At 35.5% G+C, this 20527-nt stretch overlaps 1 protein-coding gene across 12 annotated transcripts in view; it reads left to right on the forward strand.

Moving 5' to 3' along the window:
• Window positions 1–17204, forward strand: part of nfasca (neurofascin homolog (chicken) a) — an 81820-nt gene extending 64616 nt beyond the window's left edge. For 9 of the 12 annotated variants that reach the window (XM_089125076.1, XM_089125077.1, XM_089125078.1 and 6 more), the window contains 5 exons: window positions 781–900; window positions 4124–4273; window positions 6474–6602; window positions 7125–7194; window positions 13020–17204. In XM_089125076.1, the coding sequence (XP_088981202.1) occupies window positions 781–900; window positions 4124–4273; window positions 6474–6602; window positions 7125–7194; window positions 13020–13248 (698 nt within the window). In that variant the 3' untranslated portion in view covers window positions 13249–17204. The remainder of the gene's footprint in view (window positions 1–780; window positions 901–4123; window positions 4274–6473; window positions 6603–7124; window positions 7195–13019) is intronic. The other 3 variants (XM_089125080.1, XM_089125081.1, XM_089125079.1) reach the window with 2 other exon arrangements.
• Window positions 17205–20527: the final 3323 nt, after the last annotated feature.

A 20527-nucleotide genomic window follows, 5' to 3' on the forward strand; every position in this document is an offset into this window, starting at 1 on the left:
AACAAAAAATGACGGTAATGACAACTCTCAGCGACCAGTAAAAAAACGCTGGACGCTCGGCGCTTCAGCGTGAAAAAAAAAACGCTTAGCGCCTCATTACGCTCATGGCGTTTAAAAACCGCGGCGCTCCCATTGAAAACAATTGAAAACGTACGCAAGGCGCATGGAAAAACGTTTTGGTGGACACACGACCTATAGGGATGTACTAACAGTTTGTTCTCCAATTTCCCTTGAAGTACATCAGGTTTGGGTTGTTGTGTGAAATGCAATCCTCTCAATAGGAATCCGCACAATGTGGAATTTTGTGAGGGACAAAAAATTACCCCACCCAGATTTTGCATAGAATTCAAGTTAAAAATGTACTGTACCATAAAAAAACGTAGTTCGTATGTGGTGCTTTACGCATCGCTACTCTATTGATAATTGGAAGTCCAAGTTTTGCTAATGTGATTGCGACTTAAGAGGGAATTCTAGAGAGCATTTTATTAGACAAAAAATTGTACAGGATGATAACCATATGTGTAGTACGTTTTCTCAATGGATCTAGAAAGTCTCTACACTCTAAATGTCTATATACTGTAGCTATCTGCTAAATGCTTTGTCAACTATACTTGCATATACAGTAGATGACCTCAAAGCTAAGTAATCGAACATGAACAAAAAGATACAAGAAATCTAATTTAGGTTTCATGGGGTCTTTAAGATTAAGTATATGTAACCTAACCAGTGTCTGTATCTCAAAATATTTAAGTGTACTCCTCTCCTACCTGTTCTGCATAGCCCCGAATGTAAAGATCTGGAATCTGACCGTGGATGCTAACAATGACTATGCTAACGTCAGCTGGAAGCACAACTTCTCCGTTGACAGCAGCAAGTTTGTGCTAGAGTACACACTGGACAGTAAGAGCCAGATACACCTACCGAGAGCTTATAAAGGGAAAGCTAGATTTTATTGAGCCTACTGGTGACCCAAATCATCTTCTTGTAATGTTTAATTGGGCCTCATGTTATGGCGAATTTACAGAACATCACAATAAACATTACAGGGAGCTCAGGTTTATTTGAAAGGGAGGTATTGTAAATGTTATTTGAATTGTTCAACATTTATGATATCTTTCTTGCTGTGAATCTCTGTAATGTTCTTTTCCCACAGTGCTTATATAGCTTGTTAAGTTAAAATGTGTTTTAACACCGAACTGAAGCTGTCCTCAAACATGTTACTGAATAATATCATGTCTGCAATATATTGCATTCTCCTTTGTGTCATCAGCAGTCATGCATGTTCCCTTTAGAAAGCTCTTTTTCTCTCTGGTGGCTAAGAACAGGGAGAGATTTGACTAAATCTATGAGGGGGAGAGATGCCCTGAGACTTAAAAAGAGACAACCAAGACCTGTTTATTTGACTCTAATTGGGCCACAGAGAGTTTTGGTCAGTAAACTGGTGACTTTAAGGCACCCTACAGTCCACTCTTATTAACTCTGCAATATTTTAGCAGTTATGTCTTTTTTACCAGTATATATTTATTTATTTATTTATTTATTTATTTATTTAAATTAGGTGTAAAGTTATTTGATTTAGGCTAAAATAAAAGGGAAAAAAATTATCTTCAATATAGTAAGTAAAAATCAGTTCAATATAGTATACTTTATTATTATTTTATAATTTATATTATATTTAGCTTTCTATGAAAATGTATTTTTAGGATTCATTATTTTATTTATTTATTTTTTATATTTTTTACTGGAAACCAAGACAAATATTTTTTTCTTTTTTATTCAGTTCATAGACTCTCTTGAGCCGTTTTAATTTTCAGTTTTTTTAATTACACTGGTGAATTAAAAAAAAAAAAAAACATGATTTCTTCATACTACATCACTGTTCTGTTGTGCCTGTGCATGTTTAAGCCGGAAAGAGACATGCAATACGTAACTAGTGTTTGGACAAGTGTATATTCCTCTACAAAAGTCTCTCTCTCTCTCTCTCTCACTCATTTTCTTGCTCTCTCTCTCGCTTGCTCTTTCGTCCTTGAGCTATCTGTTTGCCTCATCAGATGTGATTGCTCATTCCACCGTTTCCTATTGGCTTCCCAGCAGCGCTTGTTGTCTGGCTGCCCAAAAGTGCTTGGCTTATTGTTCATATTGGCCACCATTGCCCCATCCCATGATTATGCCAGCAAGCCTGCCATATCTGATTGATGCCCCTTTGGCTTCTTTTTTCATCTTTGGTGGAAAGGTTTCAGAAATTAGTTTAATGTTTCCAACCTTAGGTCTCCTCAAGGGGAGATTCAGAGTAACATGCAGTATTTAACCTTGAAACATGTTGTGCAGTAAGTGCTGGTGCAATACCCCAACAAGCAGGTGTAAATGTAACTGAATCAATCTGTGTTTCATCCAAGAGGTGCATCACAGCTTTGGACTACTTTTTTACACCAATGAATACTGCATTATTATGGGATTATATTACACCAGGACCACACATTCTCCAAAAGTGCTTCCCATGTACACTCACCATACCATTATACTGTATATCACTCCCTCTTCTTTCTTCCTCTTTCTCATCATCTCACCATGTCAAGATTGTGGCAGCTGCATGCAGTCAGTGTGAGGCATGGTGTCTGATGATGTCTTAAGGTCTGAGATGAGCTGTAGCAGCTTCTCAGCCCATATGAGATGTTTTGTTGATCTTAAAGCAGGACATCGTGACATGATGAAGGGTTATCAGCCAATTTTGTGCATGTAATATGGGAATACATATCATTTAAATTCCACGTAGCTTACAGAGTTAGGGAATGGCTTGGATTTGAAAGACAATAGGCACCTTTATCAAGCTATTGAAGAATTAGATAAACATAGAGTTCTTGCGAGGTTACAAATAAGGATGCATGATATAGTACCACATATCTTCTCTTATCTGTTGGTATTGGTCAGTATTGGATATTTAATTGTGCATTCAGAATTTTCAATTTTTACTATTAGATTACATTTATAGCATCATCTAATGCTATTTTTATTTATAAAAAAAACACTCATTTAAATGTTAAATGTCATCTTTAGCATTATCTCAGAATAAATATTGATTTATCATACTGAAATACTCTATACAGTTTTAATGTCGGCCCTTTATTTATTGGCCAGAATATTAGTCAGATTTGTTAACTGTATCCCTAGTGTAAATTCAAATTATTTTGCTTAGCCATGCTAAGCAAATATTTAAACATGATTTTCATGGTTAAATATATCTAAGTTGGCCAGTCAAAATTCAGTATGTACTGTTTCTACAAAACATAGTTTTACATTATTAGCAGAGCAAACCCTAACCAGAATGTTGGTGTAATACACACAGCTTTGCAAGCATTGCAATGAAAAATAAAGCTTCAAAACAAGTGACTAAAAGCTTTTTCTTTTTCTTTTTTCTTTTTTTTTGGTATGGATGAATAGATGGGAATTGTCTAAAATGGATAAGTTCTTTCTTTCCAGCTAGTTGCTCTTTCACCTCCAGGTCTGCACTTTCAGACACTATAATTGAATTTTGCTATGCAGATATAATCCAATGGCTGCTTGCTTTAAAGGCTGTTGTATATGGCCACATTTTGATATGCAGGGTTTTGCATCAAACTCATGCCAACCCATGATGGTTCCTTACGAACATCGTGGAACCTCATTGGAACATTACATCCACCTCTTGACAATTCCTTTGGGATTTGTCCCTCCACTTCTCAGCTTCCTCAGTGATGAGATGGTCTATATAGATAATTGAGACAAGGTGCACCTCCCTCCACTCTAGACCGGAGTTCATTATAGCAATCCAGTGTGGGATAGTAAGCAGCAACTTCACATCAAAGCTTTTAACAGGCATCACTAAAGCAAATTATGCCCCTAAAACACCAGTGCCAGACTTTGATGTGTGCTGAGCCAAGATATTCCAGTATTTTTGCTCCCAGCAAGTTTAAAATATCATTTTCATACGTTCTCTCTTAAGAGTGGAAGGGATGCAGCACATTTCCTCAGTTAACGAACATGACCTGCTATCTTGTGGAAGAGGCCAGTGTTGTGTGCTTAGTTTTGGCCATTAAGCTTGATAGGCTCGGTTTTATGGACACCTCTCTTGTGTCTCTCCTTGAAGGTAATGGGTCGATGAAAAGCATACAAGTAAACCAGCAGCCTTTCATTAAGCTGGCTGGGCTGGTGGCCGGGGCCAAGTATCGGTTGCGGGTCTATTCCCATGAGCACCACTCCATCAGCAGCGACTTTGTCACGTTCGAGACAGGCAGAGGTGAGGGGTAGCTAAGACACAAGGGAGGGAGAAAGGCTTCAACATGTTAAGTTCTGCAGTAGAAAAACTACAACAAACTGTATTGTGTCATGACTCATGTTTACCAATGGGTTACTGTGGCGCAAGCACACTAAGAATTCACTTTTGCTTAGTTTTGCTAATGGCAGGAAAAATGGTCAGCGCGCCTAGTGCATGGTACTGTATGAAAGGGTTGCCTCTATTCTCTTAATGAGTAATGGGTGTTTTTTGCGTAACGTGCAATAAACCAATCAGAGTCTCATATCCCATTCCCTGTAAAAGCCAGTTGCGCTTGCATCATGGTGGATTCACGAAATATGTGGCCGAATTTGGAAGCGGACAAACTGAACGCTTCTCTAGCAAGGAAACGGATCTGCTCGTGCGCGAGGTTGCACCATCTATGGGACAAACGTGTATGCGCGTTGTGGACCCTTCTGTAGGCGCATATTACTAAAACGCTCTTTAAGTACCAAAATAAAACCATTGCGCCATTGACTTAAAACCAGGTTTCAGTTGGTTAATGGCTCAGTAATTTCAGTTGGCTCAAAATAGCAACGCGCCAACAAATACGCCCGAACACACCTAATTTTCAGACCAGCACGCCCATGGGCGCAAATGCATTTGCTATTTGCATTTGCAGAATGTGAAAAATGATAACTGCGTCAGGCTGAAACTAGCCAAAATTAACTTGCGTCACGCCTGGCGCCGCATTTATGCTAGGGCCCTAAATGTCATCAACAAATAGTAGTTAATGCTCGGTAAGCCATTTTATGAGTTTATCTTTGCAGATTATTTTTCAAAGCTTTAGAAGCACTAGAAAACGTATGTGCCTCGGGTGGTGTGAGCGAGACGAAATCTCTCAGCATTTTCTGTAGGAACAAGCTCAATAATATATTGATCATCATGATGATAAGGATCCTTGAGCCGTGTAAATATCATTTTGGGTGGGATGTTTGCTCTATGTTTTTCGGATATAGAAGATTGAGCTCATAATAATCCATCAGCTTTATTGTTTGTTCCTCTCACTGTTAGATTCCTCTGTGTTTTCCACACAAAAAATGGCACTATCAGGCCATTTTAGGTGTTTTTTTTTTAATATATATATTTATTATATCATATTAAATTATAGCACTTTCTCTATTAATGCCCTTTGTTTTTAAAGGAAGTGTTCGAGAAGCACATACCGTAAGATGGTATAGGGTACTCTATAGTTCAAAAGTTTGGGGTCAGAATGATTTTTTTTTTTTTTTTTTTTTACAGAGAGATAATTTAATAATTTCATTCCGGAAAGAGGAATAATATTGATCAAAAGTGACATTAAAGATTTTAATAATTTTGCAAGACATGTCTATTTCAAATAAATGCTGCTCTTTTGTATTAATTAAAGAATCATGAAAAATTATGGTATTCACAAAAATATTAAGCATTACTGTTTTCAACATTGAAAAATTTCAAAATTCAGGTTTGCCATCACAAAAATAAATAATACAAATATTATATATATATATATATATATATATATATATATATATATTAAAATAGAAAACTGATCATTTTAATTGTATTAATACTTCACAATAATATAGTAAACATCTTTACTCTATTTTTGATCAAATAAGTGCAACCTTGGAAATCTTACCAACCCCAAACCTTTGAACGGTAGTGTATATCGAAAAACCTTTCAATAGAGAACAGGAAAAACACATGCAGTTAGTCCACCCTCTACTAATGTTTTACAAGATGCAGATTTTAAAAAGAGTGAAAATGAGAGTATTTGATGATGTGGTTAAACCAAGCTGCTGGCTTTGGGTTTCCGTTTTCATCAGATAACTCTTTATGGAGAGCGCCCTGTGCTCTGATGTTATTATCAGGATGGGTAATTCAAATCCAGATTCTCTCACCGCTAATGTGTTTTTGATAAAGAATGGCTGTCAACTGACTCCTACCATGTTGCTGAAAAGTCAGTGAGATTTATTAGGGTCTCCATTTGCTGTTACTGTGTTCAGCTTTTCTACTGACTCGATGAATCATACAGGAAGAGAACAAGGTTCTTGATGTGTAAGATGATCTGTGAGAGTTGATTTCTGCCATTCTTCTTATGGGTATAATGTTACGAAACTTAAACATTTTCTTCTGTACCTCTGTTTCTTCTGCCCTCCTCTGTGTGTTTGCTTGTTAACAGCCTACATGGAGCAGGAAGACATCGCTACTCAGGGCTGGTTCATTGGGCTGATGTGTGCCGTCGCTTTATTGGTTCTCATTCTGCTCATTGTTTGTTTCATCAAGAGGAGTCGTGGAGGAAAATACCCAGGTAAAATCCAGCAAATACGCAACGCACTTGTGATCACTTTCCATAAACCATTGGAATATATTAAACCAGGGTTGACTGGTGGGTTATTTATTTTATTTTATTTTGGATGATGATCAAAAACTTAAAATAAAACCGTCAAATATTAATGTTGTTGTACTTTTTTTAAACTATGGACATTTCTGTTAACATTAATTACCTTTATGGCACATGGTAACACTTTACAAGTGTTAAGTACTTTAGCTAACATGAACTATGGATTAACAATAATTCTACAGCATTTATTAATTTCAATGTTTACTAATACATTATAAAAATCAAAAGCTCAGTTTGTTTACATTAGTTAAGACTGTATTTTTATTAACTAACATTAACAGATTAGTAAAGACTGTAAGAAATGGTACTGCTCATTGTTAGTTCATGTCAATGTGAAAAAAATAAACTTTATTGTAAAGTGTTACCTGCTATATGTAAATGATCTGTCTACTGTTGGTTTAACTGTACTGCTGTTTTTGTTTTTATCAGTGAGAGAGAAGAAAGACCTCCCCTTGGATCCTGTTGACCATAAAGACCAAGATGGATCATTTGACTATCAGTAAGTTTTCACTTTCTATCACTTTTACCATAAAGAGAAATGTCTATTCAGGTTCTGCTATTTATAATGTTGAACCTGTTGATGAAACACTTTGTTTTACATGTTACAGGTCCTGAACATAGTTCTCACCCTGCAGAGGGAGAAAATGTCTCTCATTTTAAACAAATATAACAACTAACCACTTAAACCCAACAAATACTAAATAACATTATTACTTAAACACCCCCAGAACATTTGTTAATGAGGCTTTTGCTTTACTTAAACAGAAAATAAGCTTGCTGATGTTAAATGTGTCTGTTCACTGACCACCAGCTGAAAACCAATGCAACAAATTCACAGGAAACTGCAGTTGCCATGCAGTTAAAAACTCTCTAGTGTGCTTTTTATCACCATCCACACCAACATACTATAAAAGAGTCCTTCCTGTACAGTTCTACCTCTACTCTCTAAACCACACAGATCTCATAACTTCACACCCTGCAGTCCCATCGTGGCAGGAAAAAAAAATCAGTGTGCTACTCTGAAGGAGTTCACACTGCCCCAACAAACACCAACATCCAGCTGTTCTATAGTATTATTTCCTTCCTATTATTTTCATTCCTATTTACCTTTATTTCAGTAGAACTGAATTTTATTTCATTTAATTGCTTAATGTATATTTATTTGATTTTAGCAGCATTTTAATTAATGAAAACTATTTAACTATTTAATCGGTTTAGATTTAGTTAATTAAAACAACATTGGTGCGTCATTGCTTTAGTTTGGATCAGCTGGCATTTAAGGCGATGTGAACCCTTAACAAACAAACAAACCTTTTTCTATCTGTCATGCTTAGTTTGTTTTGAAGGTTTTGTTGTATAAGTCAACTTGGTGTGTACAACCTGGGTACAGAGAGTAAAGGGAAGTGTCAGTGAGGGTCTCTGGCAACACATTAAATATCTGAAGAGCTAATATCTCAAGGTCGATAAGCTAATAGTTATCATGTTACTTATGCAGTGTTGGGAAAGTGCTGTATAGCAAGCAACACTTCAAACTTAACATTTTTTCATTTGGATAATATAAATAGCTTTAACATTGTAGTTAGCTAGTCATTTTTAACGTTTGTTAGCTCGAAAAAATGTAGCTTGATTAGCTTAGCAAGCTAAACATAGCTTCTCCAACACTGCACCAAAGCTGAATACAAGACATATCTGTAGACGTGTACCATGGATTAATAGGTTGGTTCAGTGTAATCCTCTAAACCACTAATTGCAAGACACGCGCCAACATTTTGGGCTATATCATTTTTAATAAAAACCACTTGTGTTTCAGCAGTTTCATGACTAACAGCTAGTTACGTGATATTAAATGGTTTGCCTTTTCTCAAAGCTATTATTTTTAAGCAGATCAGAGACCAGCGTTCTAACTGATTAGCTTAGTAATGCTAAGATCTAGGTTATGTTAAGCTTTACGCAGCGGCAATACTAACTTCTCTCTCCATCTAACGTGTGAATGATGAACCCTTTTCTTCCCCCTCCTCTTTCAAATTGGCGGCTGGGTTGTTAAGGAACGAGAACAGGTATTTGGTTTCAGCACATCATCTCAGCCTGAGCATGTCATTGGTTAGCCTACATGTGGATGGCAGAACAGGGACTAAAGCTGCTGTCTGATCAGGGTTTGAGCTCTTCAAAGGTGTTAAACTCCTTGGTCCGTCTATTTTGGATGTAATCCAGCGATTTTTTTTTTTTTTTTTTTTGGAAGTTAATACAAGTGTGCTAACCAAACACAATGTGATAAGCCAGCTTAGTTTTTCAGTTAGGTGCGGCTAGTGACAGGATGTTTTTGGATTGGCTGTGATTCTGTGGCATCTTGCTATAGAAGCCTGTTTCTGCCACGGATTGAAAAAGATAATAGTGACTTTTTATCACATAGGCTATTTATGACTTAATAACTCACAATTGCTACTTTATATCTCAAAATTCTGAGAAAAAAAGTATTTCTGAAACTAGAATTTTATAAAACTAGACTTTAATATTTGAAGAGTTCAGTTGCAAAAGCCTCTAAGTGCCATTTGAAATTTTCTTCTAAAATGACCATTTTTATCAAGCTTGTATGTTTAAGTTCAGTAATTTCACTTGAATAACAATTAATAGGTAATCTTCATTGCCATTTAAGTGAATTTACTGAACTCAAATATACAAGCTTGATAAAAATGATCATTTTAGAAGAAAATTTCAAATGGCACTTAGAGGCTTTTGCATCTGAACTCTTCATTTATAAACTCAAGTTTACATCTCGCAAACCTGACTTTTTTCTCAGGATTGTGAGATATAAACTTGCAATTGTGAGTTACTGTATACTGTCTGACTTGCTTAAAGGGATACTCCACTTTTTTTAGAAATAGGCTCATTTTACAACTCTCTCAGAGTTAAACAGTTGGGTTTTACCGTTTTCGAATCCATTCAGCCGATTTTCTGATATTTAGAAGACTATCACTAACAGTCCAAATATCTGAATTTCAGCTGAATGGATTCGAAAACGGTAAAACCCAACTGTTTAAACTCTGGGGGAGTTGCAAAATTAGCCTATTTCCAAAAAAAGCGGAGTATCCCTTTAATATAAACTTGCAATTCAGGGAAAAAAGGCAGTTCGCAATTACTTTTTTTTTGCCTTTCTGACTTTATTACTCACAATTGCAAGTTTATATCACAGTTCTGAGACAAAAGTCAGGATTGCGAGATAAACTCGAGTTTATCAATATTAAACACTTTTATTTACTCACAATTCTGAGAGAAAAAAGTCGAAGAATTGTGAGATACAAACTCGCAATTGCAAGAAACATGTTCATAATTCTGTGATAAAAAGTTTCAATTACGTTCTTTTTTTTTTCTCCATGCTGGAAACTAGACTGGTGGCATTTGTGCTTTTAAAAGACAGCAAACTTGTCACATTGTGCCTGGTTATCACCTTGCACCACTTACAACAGTGCACTTATTGAATGCTTCATATAAAGCTGTTTATCTCAGAGAGTGAATTGGAATATGTATTAAAAGCTTTGGCCTGAAATAAAATGTCAAGTACTGAAACATTTTATTCCCTCTTAAAATAAATTAGTGTCTTTATTATAAAAATAATAATCACGATTCATTGGTTTTTATTGTAAAGATTTTACAAGTAAAGTTTTAAACCTTAAAAGCCAGTACTGCGATATCAAGGTTAAATTAGTTTGTCAGAAGGGACCCAAGGTAATTTCTTCAATGGTTTAACACCCTTGAAATGTCGTTCAATGGAAAGCGCAGTAAACAAAATTCAGCGACAGGGTGACCAAGATCAAATGCACAGAAACATGCATGAAACATGAAAATAATTTTGCTTTGTTCAGAGGGAACTCGGTTTAATGTAAATTTGCATGCAAGGCTAGCAAAATGTATGATTTTTCAGACTTTTCCGAATTTATAATGCATTTCCTACAGTCTGAGAGGAGAGTCTGCTGGAGATCAGAGACCTTGGGTTTCGTCAGTAATCTGCATTCAGTGGTGGGATGCCTCATCTCGAAAATGAATCAAAAGCTAACAACAGATTATTTGCTGAAGGCTGTTTATAATTATGTTCACTGCATCCTTTTCTTTTTCCTCTTATTTTTCTTTTAAGTGCCTCTTTGATGACACAAATGTTTTGTTTTATTCATTATTTTTTCTCTCTTAATAATTTTTTTTTTATTCTTGGGTGTTTTCCATCGTGTTGGTCCAATGAAGGTCTCTTGAAAAGGAAAGGTATGGAAAGAGCTGCATTAATTTCACCTGCATTTGGACCTTAGTCATGAACTAAAGCATTTCTTGCCTTGTGTTTTTGACTTTAATCGATTAATACATGTCCTTCTCCTTTAGTATTGATAAATGAACGAAAGCATTAGACGCATAATGGTTTAACTAACTCGTATTCTTTCACGATTTTCTTGTCATTCTATCATAATTCATGATTTTGTGTCCCAACTGTAGTTATTTTATTTTTATAACTATAGTCAAAATGTTGCAAAATACAGAAAAAAATATTATGTTATTAATTTGATTAATCTGCATGTCATGTAAGTCATTGACTAATAGTCCTATTTATTTGTTTATTAATTCATTCGTTTTCGACATATTCTTCAAATGGGTAATATTCTGTCAATGTGAAATATGGGTTCTTTTTCCACTCTTGGAGGTGAAAAGCTGGTGAAACTGTGAGTGTGAAGGCTGATCGATTAAATCAAAAACCCATTCTCATTATTCCCTGAACTCTTGCTGGTGCAGAGAGAGAGTGTATTTGATTGGGAAGAGCAAGATATCCTGAATGCGCCTTGTTGAATCTAAAGATAAATAACTAAACGACCATGATTTTCCAGTTGTCACTGTGCATGCACAGAACCGTGTCATCTGGTAATATCATACTACTTAAACATTTTTTTTATGAAACATCCATGCTTCTTTTTTTTATAGAGAGGATATATGCTGTTGGTAAAAGCATTTTTATGACCTATGAAAATGGATAGTATCATGGAGCCTGGTTGTAAAACATGTTTTGTATGGGGACAAAGTATATTTCGATTTACCAGCCTATCTGTAAAACGGTTTACAACAAGGTCCATGGATATTACATGAAATTAAAGATGGACCTCAGTGCTAAGTTAATGGTTTTTAAGATCTGATTGGTGTTTCTTTGTTGTTTTCGGTTTTCCTGGTGCATCTCGGCAGCTCTTAATGCATGACACTATTACCCCCCAGCAGAGGTCTGTTTTAATATATGAGTTGCATGTGTTTAGGCATGCACATGACAGGCGATGAAAGATCTACCTGTGATAATGTAGTGCAATGAATCATTTATACAAGAATACAGAGAGCTGAGAGTTTGTCTTTGTCTAGTAATACATGTGTGGTTCTTTTACCTTGAGACAGTTTTCTTTTCTCCTTTAGGTTTCTCAAAAGTGAGATGCTAAATGTTTTAGTTTTTTTCTCTGCATGATCTAGTTGGAATCATTATTTACATCATTATTAACATTATTTAAATCTTTGGACTGTTTTCCAAAGATGGCACCGCCTGTATACACGAAGTGGACTTTCTTTATAAAATATCTTCTTATTAAACGTTCTGTACACTTACAAAGTTCTCAATGCTTTGTTTTGCATGTTACTGTGTTAGTGTGGGGCTATTTTGAGCCTTGTTAGTGGTATAAACTAGCGATTACTTTTTGCTTACTCAATGCCCTATATACTAGCGTTATAAGCTAAACAGTTTTTAGAGATAAAACTCTTAACATTCGATTACCATGAAAATAAATCCCAGAGAACGTTCGACTAGTAGGTACCAATGTTTTATTAGACCAAAGGTTCATTTTGCGCCGGAGTTCTCCTTTAATTAGAAGCGAACGACAACTCCATTCAGTATTCGCCTGTTGACTAAGGCGCTGCTTTCCATAAGTGCGCACTATGGATGTATGTGAACTTCTCTGAGTTCACTTTCAAATCTTCTTACACTTGAATATTTAGGCTAGGCTTATACAACCACACACAAATGATAAACTTTTGCAAAGATGCAGCACTGGCCCGATCAGGACAGTGGCAGTGTTGCATAGCCGATACGCCGATGATTGTAAATTGATAAAAAAAATCGTCCGATACATCGGTGCGTCTGTAAATGAAAGGATTTGTGAGTTGCTTGTATTTACAGGCTTGCTTTTGAATGGTTGCCTATGGAAAAAATGGTGTAGTTATGATATCGACCAGCAGGGCTAACAGGTCTATGCTAACCAGCCGAACCGTCATCCCTTCTTGTTTTCTAACTCTTTTTTTTTTTCTTTCTTCCTATAGCAGCGACGAAGACAACAAGCCATTGCAGGGCAGCCAAACATCCCTGGACGGGAACGTAAAAGAGAGCGATGACAGTCTCGTGGACTATGGTGAAGGAGGGGACGGCCAGTTCAACGAGGACGGCTCCTTCATTGGCCAGTACACAGTTAAGAAGGACAAAGAGGAGACTGAAGGAAACGAGAGCTCAGAAGCCACGTCACCCGTCAATGCCATCTACTCTCTGGCATAGCACTCCGAAAGGGGCATGGCGCCCCCAGCAGGTCGGAGGGTGCCACTACACGCATACAAATAAATATATATACAGTATATATATATATATATACACACAGAGAGAATTAAGAGTATTCACATAAAACGCACTGGAGTGCATGATCCTTCTGAGTAAGGGATGGGGAGCCAGCCGGTGTTCGGAAACCTTCGTTTGAGGTGTCCCCATGCTCCACACAGACTTTAGTGTGCCTTTAGGGCGACGGGGCGGACTTTCAAGCTTTTCATGTGGCTTATGCTCTTCTTTTTTTTATTTTGTAAATCTTAAGCTAATCTGCCCCTTCCTCCTCCTGTTGTAGCTAGAATCAAAGAAACGGAGACACAAGCACCAGACCTGTGACATATCAACTGTGTGTCGACTCAACTGCAGAACGTCGGCAAATACGTTTATCATATTGATATTTCTGCAGTGAATGATTCTCTTTTTTCACCGCAGATAGATGCATCCAAAAACATGAAATCTGCATACAGTGCTGGCACGGTTCGCTGTGCTTTATAAAACTATGCACTATGTATTATCATTATCGTGCTTTTGGGTTAATATTGGACGTTAGAATCTCATGTTTCCTTTTTTTGATGTGGATTTTTGCAAAGAAAAAAATCTAGTCCTGGCTATATTTTTATATACGCCACTGGAATGATCTCGCTTTCATTTGCTGTTGCTCGGTTAATATATTTTCACTGGCTGCAACTATTAAAATGCCACCAATATTTATAGGCAGATGTTAGATGGCATAACATGTAAATGAAGAAAAAACATTATTTTGAAGCATGGTAGTATTTTAGCGCAAAGGACAATGGAGAGGTTGTAATACGAAGAGTTAAATACACAATGATAAATTCATTTTTTTTATATAAGACTTGCTTTATATAGTCCTCAAAAGAGAATAATGATGATGAAATTGATCACATTTGTTTTTCATTCTTTTTTAATAAGCTTGGTGATGAGTTTGGTGCCTGAATAAGTATATTCAAGGAGTCTAAAAGATATTTGGGGTGCATCAATACATCAGTGGTTTGTCATTTGAGGATTTCTCGAAATAAATAGACATACAGTAGGCAGTGAGTACAGTAAAGAGAAGTGTACATATCGTTTGGGCGGCTGAGACACTGCCCTGAAGACATGCCACTGTAATTCTAGTGCCACTCGCGGTGGTTAGTTTCTTTCTCTGTGCTCTCACACACACTACTATCATTCATTTATATTCTGCACTATTATGTACTTACAGTAGGGTTCAAAAATCTGAGGCCACATTGAAAATCACCTGGAAATGAACAACATTTTAAGGTAACTAAAAATTGATGTAGTTAAAGTCAGCATGAAATCAAAATTCATATTTTTTATGGAATATAGCAGTGTTTATTATAAATAATTTATCTGTGCACAATTTTTTTAAGTCATGTGCCTTTTTGTAATCAATCACATAAAATCAAGTCTTACTCTACCTTTTTTTTCTTTAATGTTTTTGAACAAAGTCTCTTGAGCATCATCGAGCTTTACTTGATAAAAAATACGGAAATATTGTGAAATATTATTACAATTTAAAATAATGGTTTCTATTTTAATATACTTTAAAATATATTTTTATTTCTGTAATGGCAAAGCTGAATTTTCAGCATCATATCTCCAGTCGTGTCACATGATCCTTCAGAAATCAGTCTAGTATGCTGATTTGATTAATAATAGAAATATTTTCTAACAATGCAAATATTTACTATCCTTTTTTATCAATTTAACACTATTAGATAAAATAATAGAAGTATTTATTTATATATAAAAAAAACTTCAACAGTATATTGTTACAAAACATTTCTATTTTAAATAAATATACTCCTGAAAAAAGTATCACCGGTTATACAAAAATATTAACTGTTTACAAGAATGATAATAAATCATGATTTCTGAAGGATCATGTGACACTGAAGAATGGAGTAATGATGCTGAAAATTCAGTTTTGCATCACAGAAATAAAGTTTATTCAAATGGAAAACCATTATTTTAAATTCGAAAAATATTTCACAGGATTACTGTTTTTTTTTCAGTATTTTTGATCAAATAAATGATTGAGCGTAAGATACTTCTTTCAAAAACATGAAAAATAGTAATGTGTCCAACGATCGCAAATTTCGTGCTGACTTTAAGATTTAATTAAGTAAGCAAACATTAATGGATTTGTGTAGTGAGTCTCTTGTGACTCTTTAACAGACGGAAGATCTGCTTCCGGATTCAGAGCGTCTAGTCTCTTTGGAGACTGTCAAATCAGGTTGGAGAACACCATCATCTGGTTTTACACAAACTTGAGTTCATTCAGCAAAAGTGCGACAAACCAAATATTAAGATATTCTAAAACTTCAAATGTTTTGCTGATAATATCAAAATAGTGCGAATGCATTTCCAACTATAGTGATCTCAAACTTTTGGACCCCTCTACATATTTATCTTGCTTTTATTTATGTTAAAAAAAAAATAGGGACTAATATATGAATAATTTATTGCTGACTGCACAACAGCTGTTTGAAGTCTGAGCTGTGATTTAGCACATTGTGAAAGCTTCTCTGTGTAATGTAGGATGAAAACATACTTCAAAGATCAAGGATCATGTTTGTGGCAATGTAAAATAATGAAATGTGATGTCACCATTAAAGGGAGTATGTCTTATTTGTTAATTGTGCTGCTCTTTTTAGTATTAATGTCATTTTACTGCTATTGTGTTAATATATTCGACATAACATAAAATGGAAATATTGTGTATTTATTTTACTCAAAAAAATGCCTTGATCATCATGTATATAATTTTTTTTTTTTGAGCAGGTTTATCAAGTTACAGTAAGAAAATGATCCATAATAAAAAAAAAAAGCTTTTTGGTGCATCCCAAAATGCAAGACTCCATGCACAGATTTGGATTGGGTTCAGCCAGTGGCCTTGGGTATTCGATTAAGACTTTGTCTCATCTAATTTTAATTGTATTTAGGTGACATTTGTCACTGATCGCGTCTCAAATTTGCCTGGCTGACACCGTTAATAACGATGTAAATAGCAAATGCTGTAGAGTTGTACCATTGTAGCATTCTGCACTGAGGATGACCTTTTTTTGTAAACAACATTTCAATTGTGTTATGCAAGAGAAAATGGTTTGTCATTTCTTGTTCATGTATTACTGCACCACAGGCTCCCACAATGCCTTTCACCTGTGACACAGCCCAGGGCTGAATATCAGGTCGTGACGTCCTGATCGGGATGTGATGTCCTATACGATGCCTTCGCAGCAAAGAAATCCGTGTTAATGACATGAATTGGATTCTTTCCAGTATACCTCAAAGCAATACTCTCCTGGTTTGTCTTTCGCTGTTGTTTAGTCTACCAGCTTTTGTCCCAGCAAGTAGTGACTTACATGCACAGACACATTAGACACAGTTTAACATCAAGTCAGCTTGAACCTATTTTGTCCTACCTTGCCTTGAACTTCTGCAGACACTTTTATCGTCTTTGCAGATTGTTCCCCGTTTCCATGAGTTGCTGGCGATGTTCATAAAATATATCCAATTATATATTTGTTGGTTTATTGCTTAATGCTTATTCTGTCTTTCTCCCAATGTCAGATCATTTGTGTAGTTATTAACCGGCTTAATCTAGTGTCCATAAAACAAAGAGGACAATAATTGCCACAGCTGTTCCCGTGACACGTTTGATTTAACCCATACATATGATTATTATTGTATTTTTAGAGATTTGTGCATCGGATCAGCTTTTTTAAATTGCTTCTCATGCAGGTTCACTGTGTTTTCGTTTTGTAAATTTGGCCATAGGAATGGTCAATCATTATTGTTCACCACGTATGCGTGTATGACGAGATGCTGCAACTTAATCTGCTCGAGATTCCTTTCTTTAGTAAAGCTGTGTCATTTTCTCAACCTTCTGATCTGTCCTTGCGTCTGATTACCAAAAGGCTTCATCCACTTTTTTTTTGTAAACTTTATACATTCCCACTGATTCATAAGAATCGATTAATATTTTGATGGGATGATATCTGAGTTTTGATGATTTTATAAAAGGAAAGTGGACTGTTTGAAATGACTACTTTTTAAAGTTCAGTTTTTACTTTAGGAAATAGGATGCAGACTTACAAAATTGTAAATTAGCAAAAAATGTTAAAATGATAACTGACGGAATGTGTTAAAATGTAATTACATTCAAAGAAACTATATATATTTGTGCTAAGTCGATTGATTAATTAAGTCGATTAATCACAACATGAAGGTGTTTATATATATACACACACAAACTTCTATGTTGCAATTAATCACAACTAATCAATTTGACAGCCCAAATAGGCTTGTACTGTGAATAGTAATATTTTGAGTGGTTTTATCCTCAATAAATTCCAAATTAATACTTATTGATAGGGTATGTATTAAGGGATCTACAATTGTCATGCTGAATAATTAATATGTGCTTTATAAGTACTAATAAACACTCAATATGCTTGTAATATCTATGCTAATAAGCGATTAGTTACTACTGTAAACTTTTTTTTCAAGATCTATTATCACAACATTTTTTTTCTTTTGTCAAATCAACTTAAATAATTTATTTAGTTCAGATAACTTATTATTTTGAGTTTCTGATGATTAAATCAATCTCCTTCATTGTATTAACTCACTTTTTCCAGTTCAATCAACTTAAAATTTTAAGGCAACCAGGTTACTTATTTTTTTTTTAAGTTAAACCAACAATATTTTTTTACAGTGCATACACACAGACATGCACGCACAGAAATATAATATATAATAGATATAATTTATAATCATATATATATATATATATATGTACACTCGCACATTATATAAACACCAACTTTGATGTTAGATGCGATTATCACACATATACACAGTAGTAGGCATCTTCTGAAATGTACAATTTAAATAACTGTTTTCTATTTCAATATATTTTATATTTCAAACACAATTTCAGCAATAAATGCAACCTTGGTGAGCATATGAGACCCCTGTATAAAAATGAGGCTTTTTACACATTATATTTTAAAAATCCTCTGAAGATCACTTACGTTCTGGTTTTCAAAAGTAGGCCTACATGATGGAAACAAAACACCTGAAGTAATCTATTCTAATGACGTTACCTAAAGTGAGCTTCACATTTAAAGTCTTTCATTTTCATGCTAGGCTAAACACAATACAGGTCTCTATTCATCATTCTCTCCAGTAAACGGCCCCTGGTTACACACTACATTTCACTGAGCCACTGCTCTCCCCATTGATTTTGCTCATATCCGGATGACCATAATGACTTCAACAGCTTAATGTAGCCGATTCGACTTCTCCCTTTTACTCAGATGGCAGGAGGATACACACACTGGTGAAATTAATAACAGGCCTGTGACGATAAATCTGTTGTGAAGCCAGGAAAGAGTGCACCTCATATATTTTATTTAGGAGATATGAATACATTTTTTGCCTTGACCCCCCCTGAGACTGGTAAATATTAATGTCCTTTGCCTTCCGCCGTCTGAGTGAAAAGCCAGGCCTTTTAAACACCTGTCACATATATCTCTCACAGACACCATTAGCTAAAATATCAATGTCCAGAGCTTCAAGCCACCTTTCAGTACCAGATTCTGTAATTACTTCTTAAAGTAAGTGCATTGACAAAGTGCAGTCAAATGACTCATGTGAAAGCGTGGCACAACATTAGCCTGAAAATGGTTTTAATTAAATCAAATTGATTTAATGAGTAATTAAATGTTAGCTAAACTAAACTGTTAACAAGTGTGTAGTTTTGCATGTCAGTCGTGCCCGAGCTTCCCTTTAGAATCAATATAGCCCAATTTATAGCTTCAGAAACCCCATAAAGAAGCTCATAATCTTCAGTCCTTGAGCTCTGAGAAGGATATCAAAAGATTATGAAGATCTGAGAGAATGATTCGAATAAACACGGCCACTCGGGCAGATGTGATGCAAACTCATGCTGCATTTCCTGATGGTCCAGCCAGGTTTAATCTTTCAGAGTGCCCTGTATTTCAAGTCACTCCTTAATTTAGTTTTCCCTCCATCAAGGAGCTAGACTTCAGAAACCACGGCCAAAAACCTGATTGATTCACTTTGCCAAGCATTCTTGTTGTGGCATAGTGTGCAATATTTTAGAGAGTTTAATTATGAAATTGAAAGTTATAACATTTAATTCGCACCACAAACAGACAAGTGAAGCTTTGAGCAAGAGGCTCTTCACAAGACGAAATATATCCTAAATATTCCCAACGCATTCTCACCCCAAGGCGTCACCTTTGACCATGCTTCAATATTTGACGTTTTAGGCGCCCTTTAGCGTCACTTACTTGACGCGATCCTACGGCGTCATCTAACTGACGCTAAAGGAAAGCGTCTGCTAAAGGACGCGGTTAGGTTTAGGTGTGGGGTGGGGGTAGGGTACACGCGATCCTAGGGCGTCATCTAACTGACGCTAAAGGGCGCCTAAAGCGTCAGATATTGAAGCATGTCCAAATGCTTCCCAAGGCGTCAGTTAGGTGACGCCTTGGGAGTGAGAATGGGCTGATATTCCTGACCCAAGAGCAAAAATAAAATACATTTTATTTCATTGATATTGGTGTCAATAAATAGAACACTAACACAAACATAATCAATTAAAGATTAATACTGTATAATTTTTTAATTTATTTATATATAAACATTTCTTTTTGTATATACTTTACATACACATTCTGAGGATACATAACATATATTCTAAGGATTTATTTATATTTTGTGTTAAGTAGTGTAAATACAAATCTGTTGACATGGCTTTCAAAATAAAAATATGCGTATCTTAAAACCCTGCTCACATATGTGTAACACTTACTTAACGTTATACTGAACACGTAGCTTTGAACTCATCCATGTTCATGATGCTTTAGTGAACACATTTGTGTTTATTGATCATTTTGTCAGTGAACCATATTTTATATGACATCAGGTTAACTGTCCACTGCGTAAACTGCAAACATGGGCTCTTTGCGTATCTATAAGGGCAATAAAATCCCCAATAACTCTGTTCTGCAAAAGACGACCACTTTAAAGACGACAGTTGTTCAATACTTATTATCAAAGAATGAACATCCTGTTGTGGCAAGTAAGGCTGGATTTAATTGTGTAATTCTCCTTTAAAAGCAAGGGAGAGCTGATGTCAGTCAGTATCCAGCCATGTCTCACAACACTTCAAAGGTGAAGA

This window comes from Pimephales promelas, chromosome 21 (genome assembly GCF_988280905.1).
Source record: "Pimephales promelas chromosome 21, fPimPro1.hap1.1, whole genome shotgun sequence".
NCBI classification, from domain to species: domain Eukaryota; kingdom Metazoa; phylum Chordata; class Actinopteri; order Cypriniformes; family Leuciscidae; genus Pimephales; species Pimephales promelas.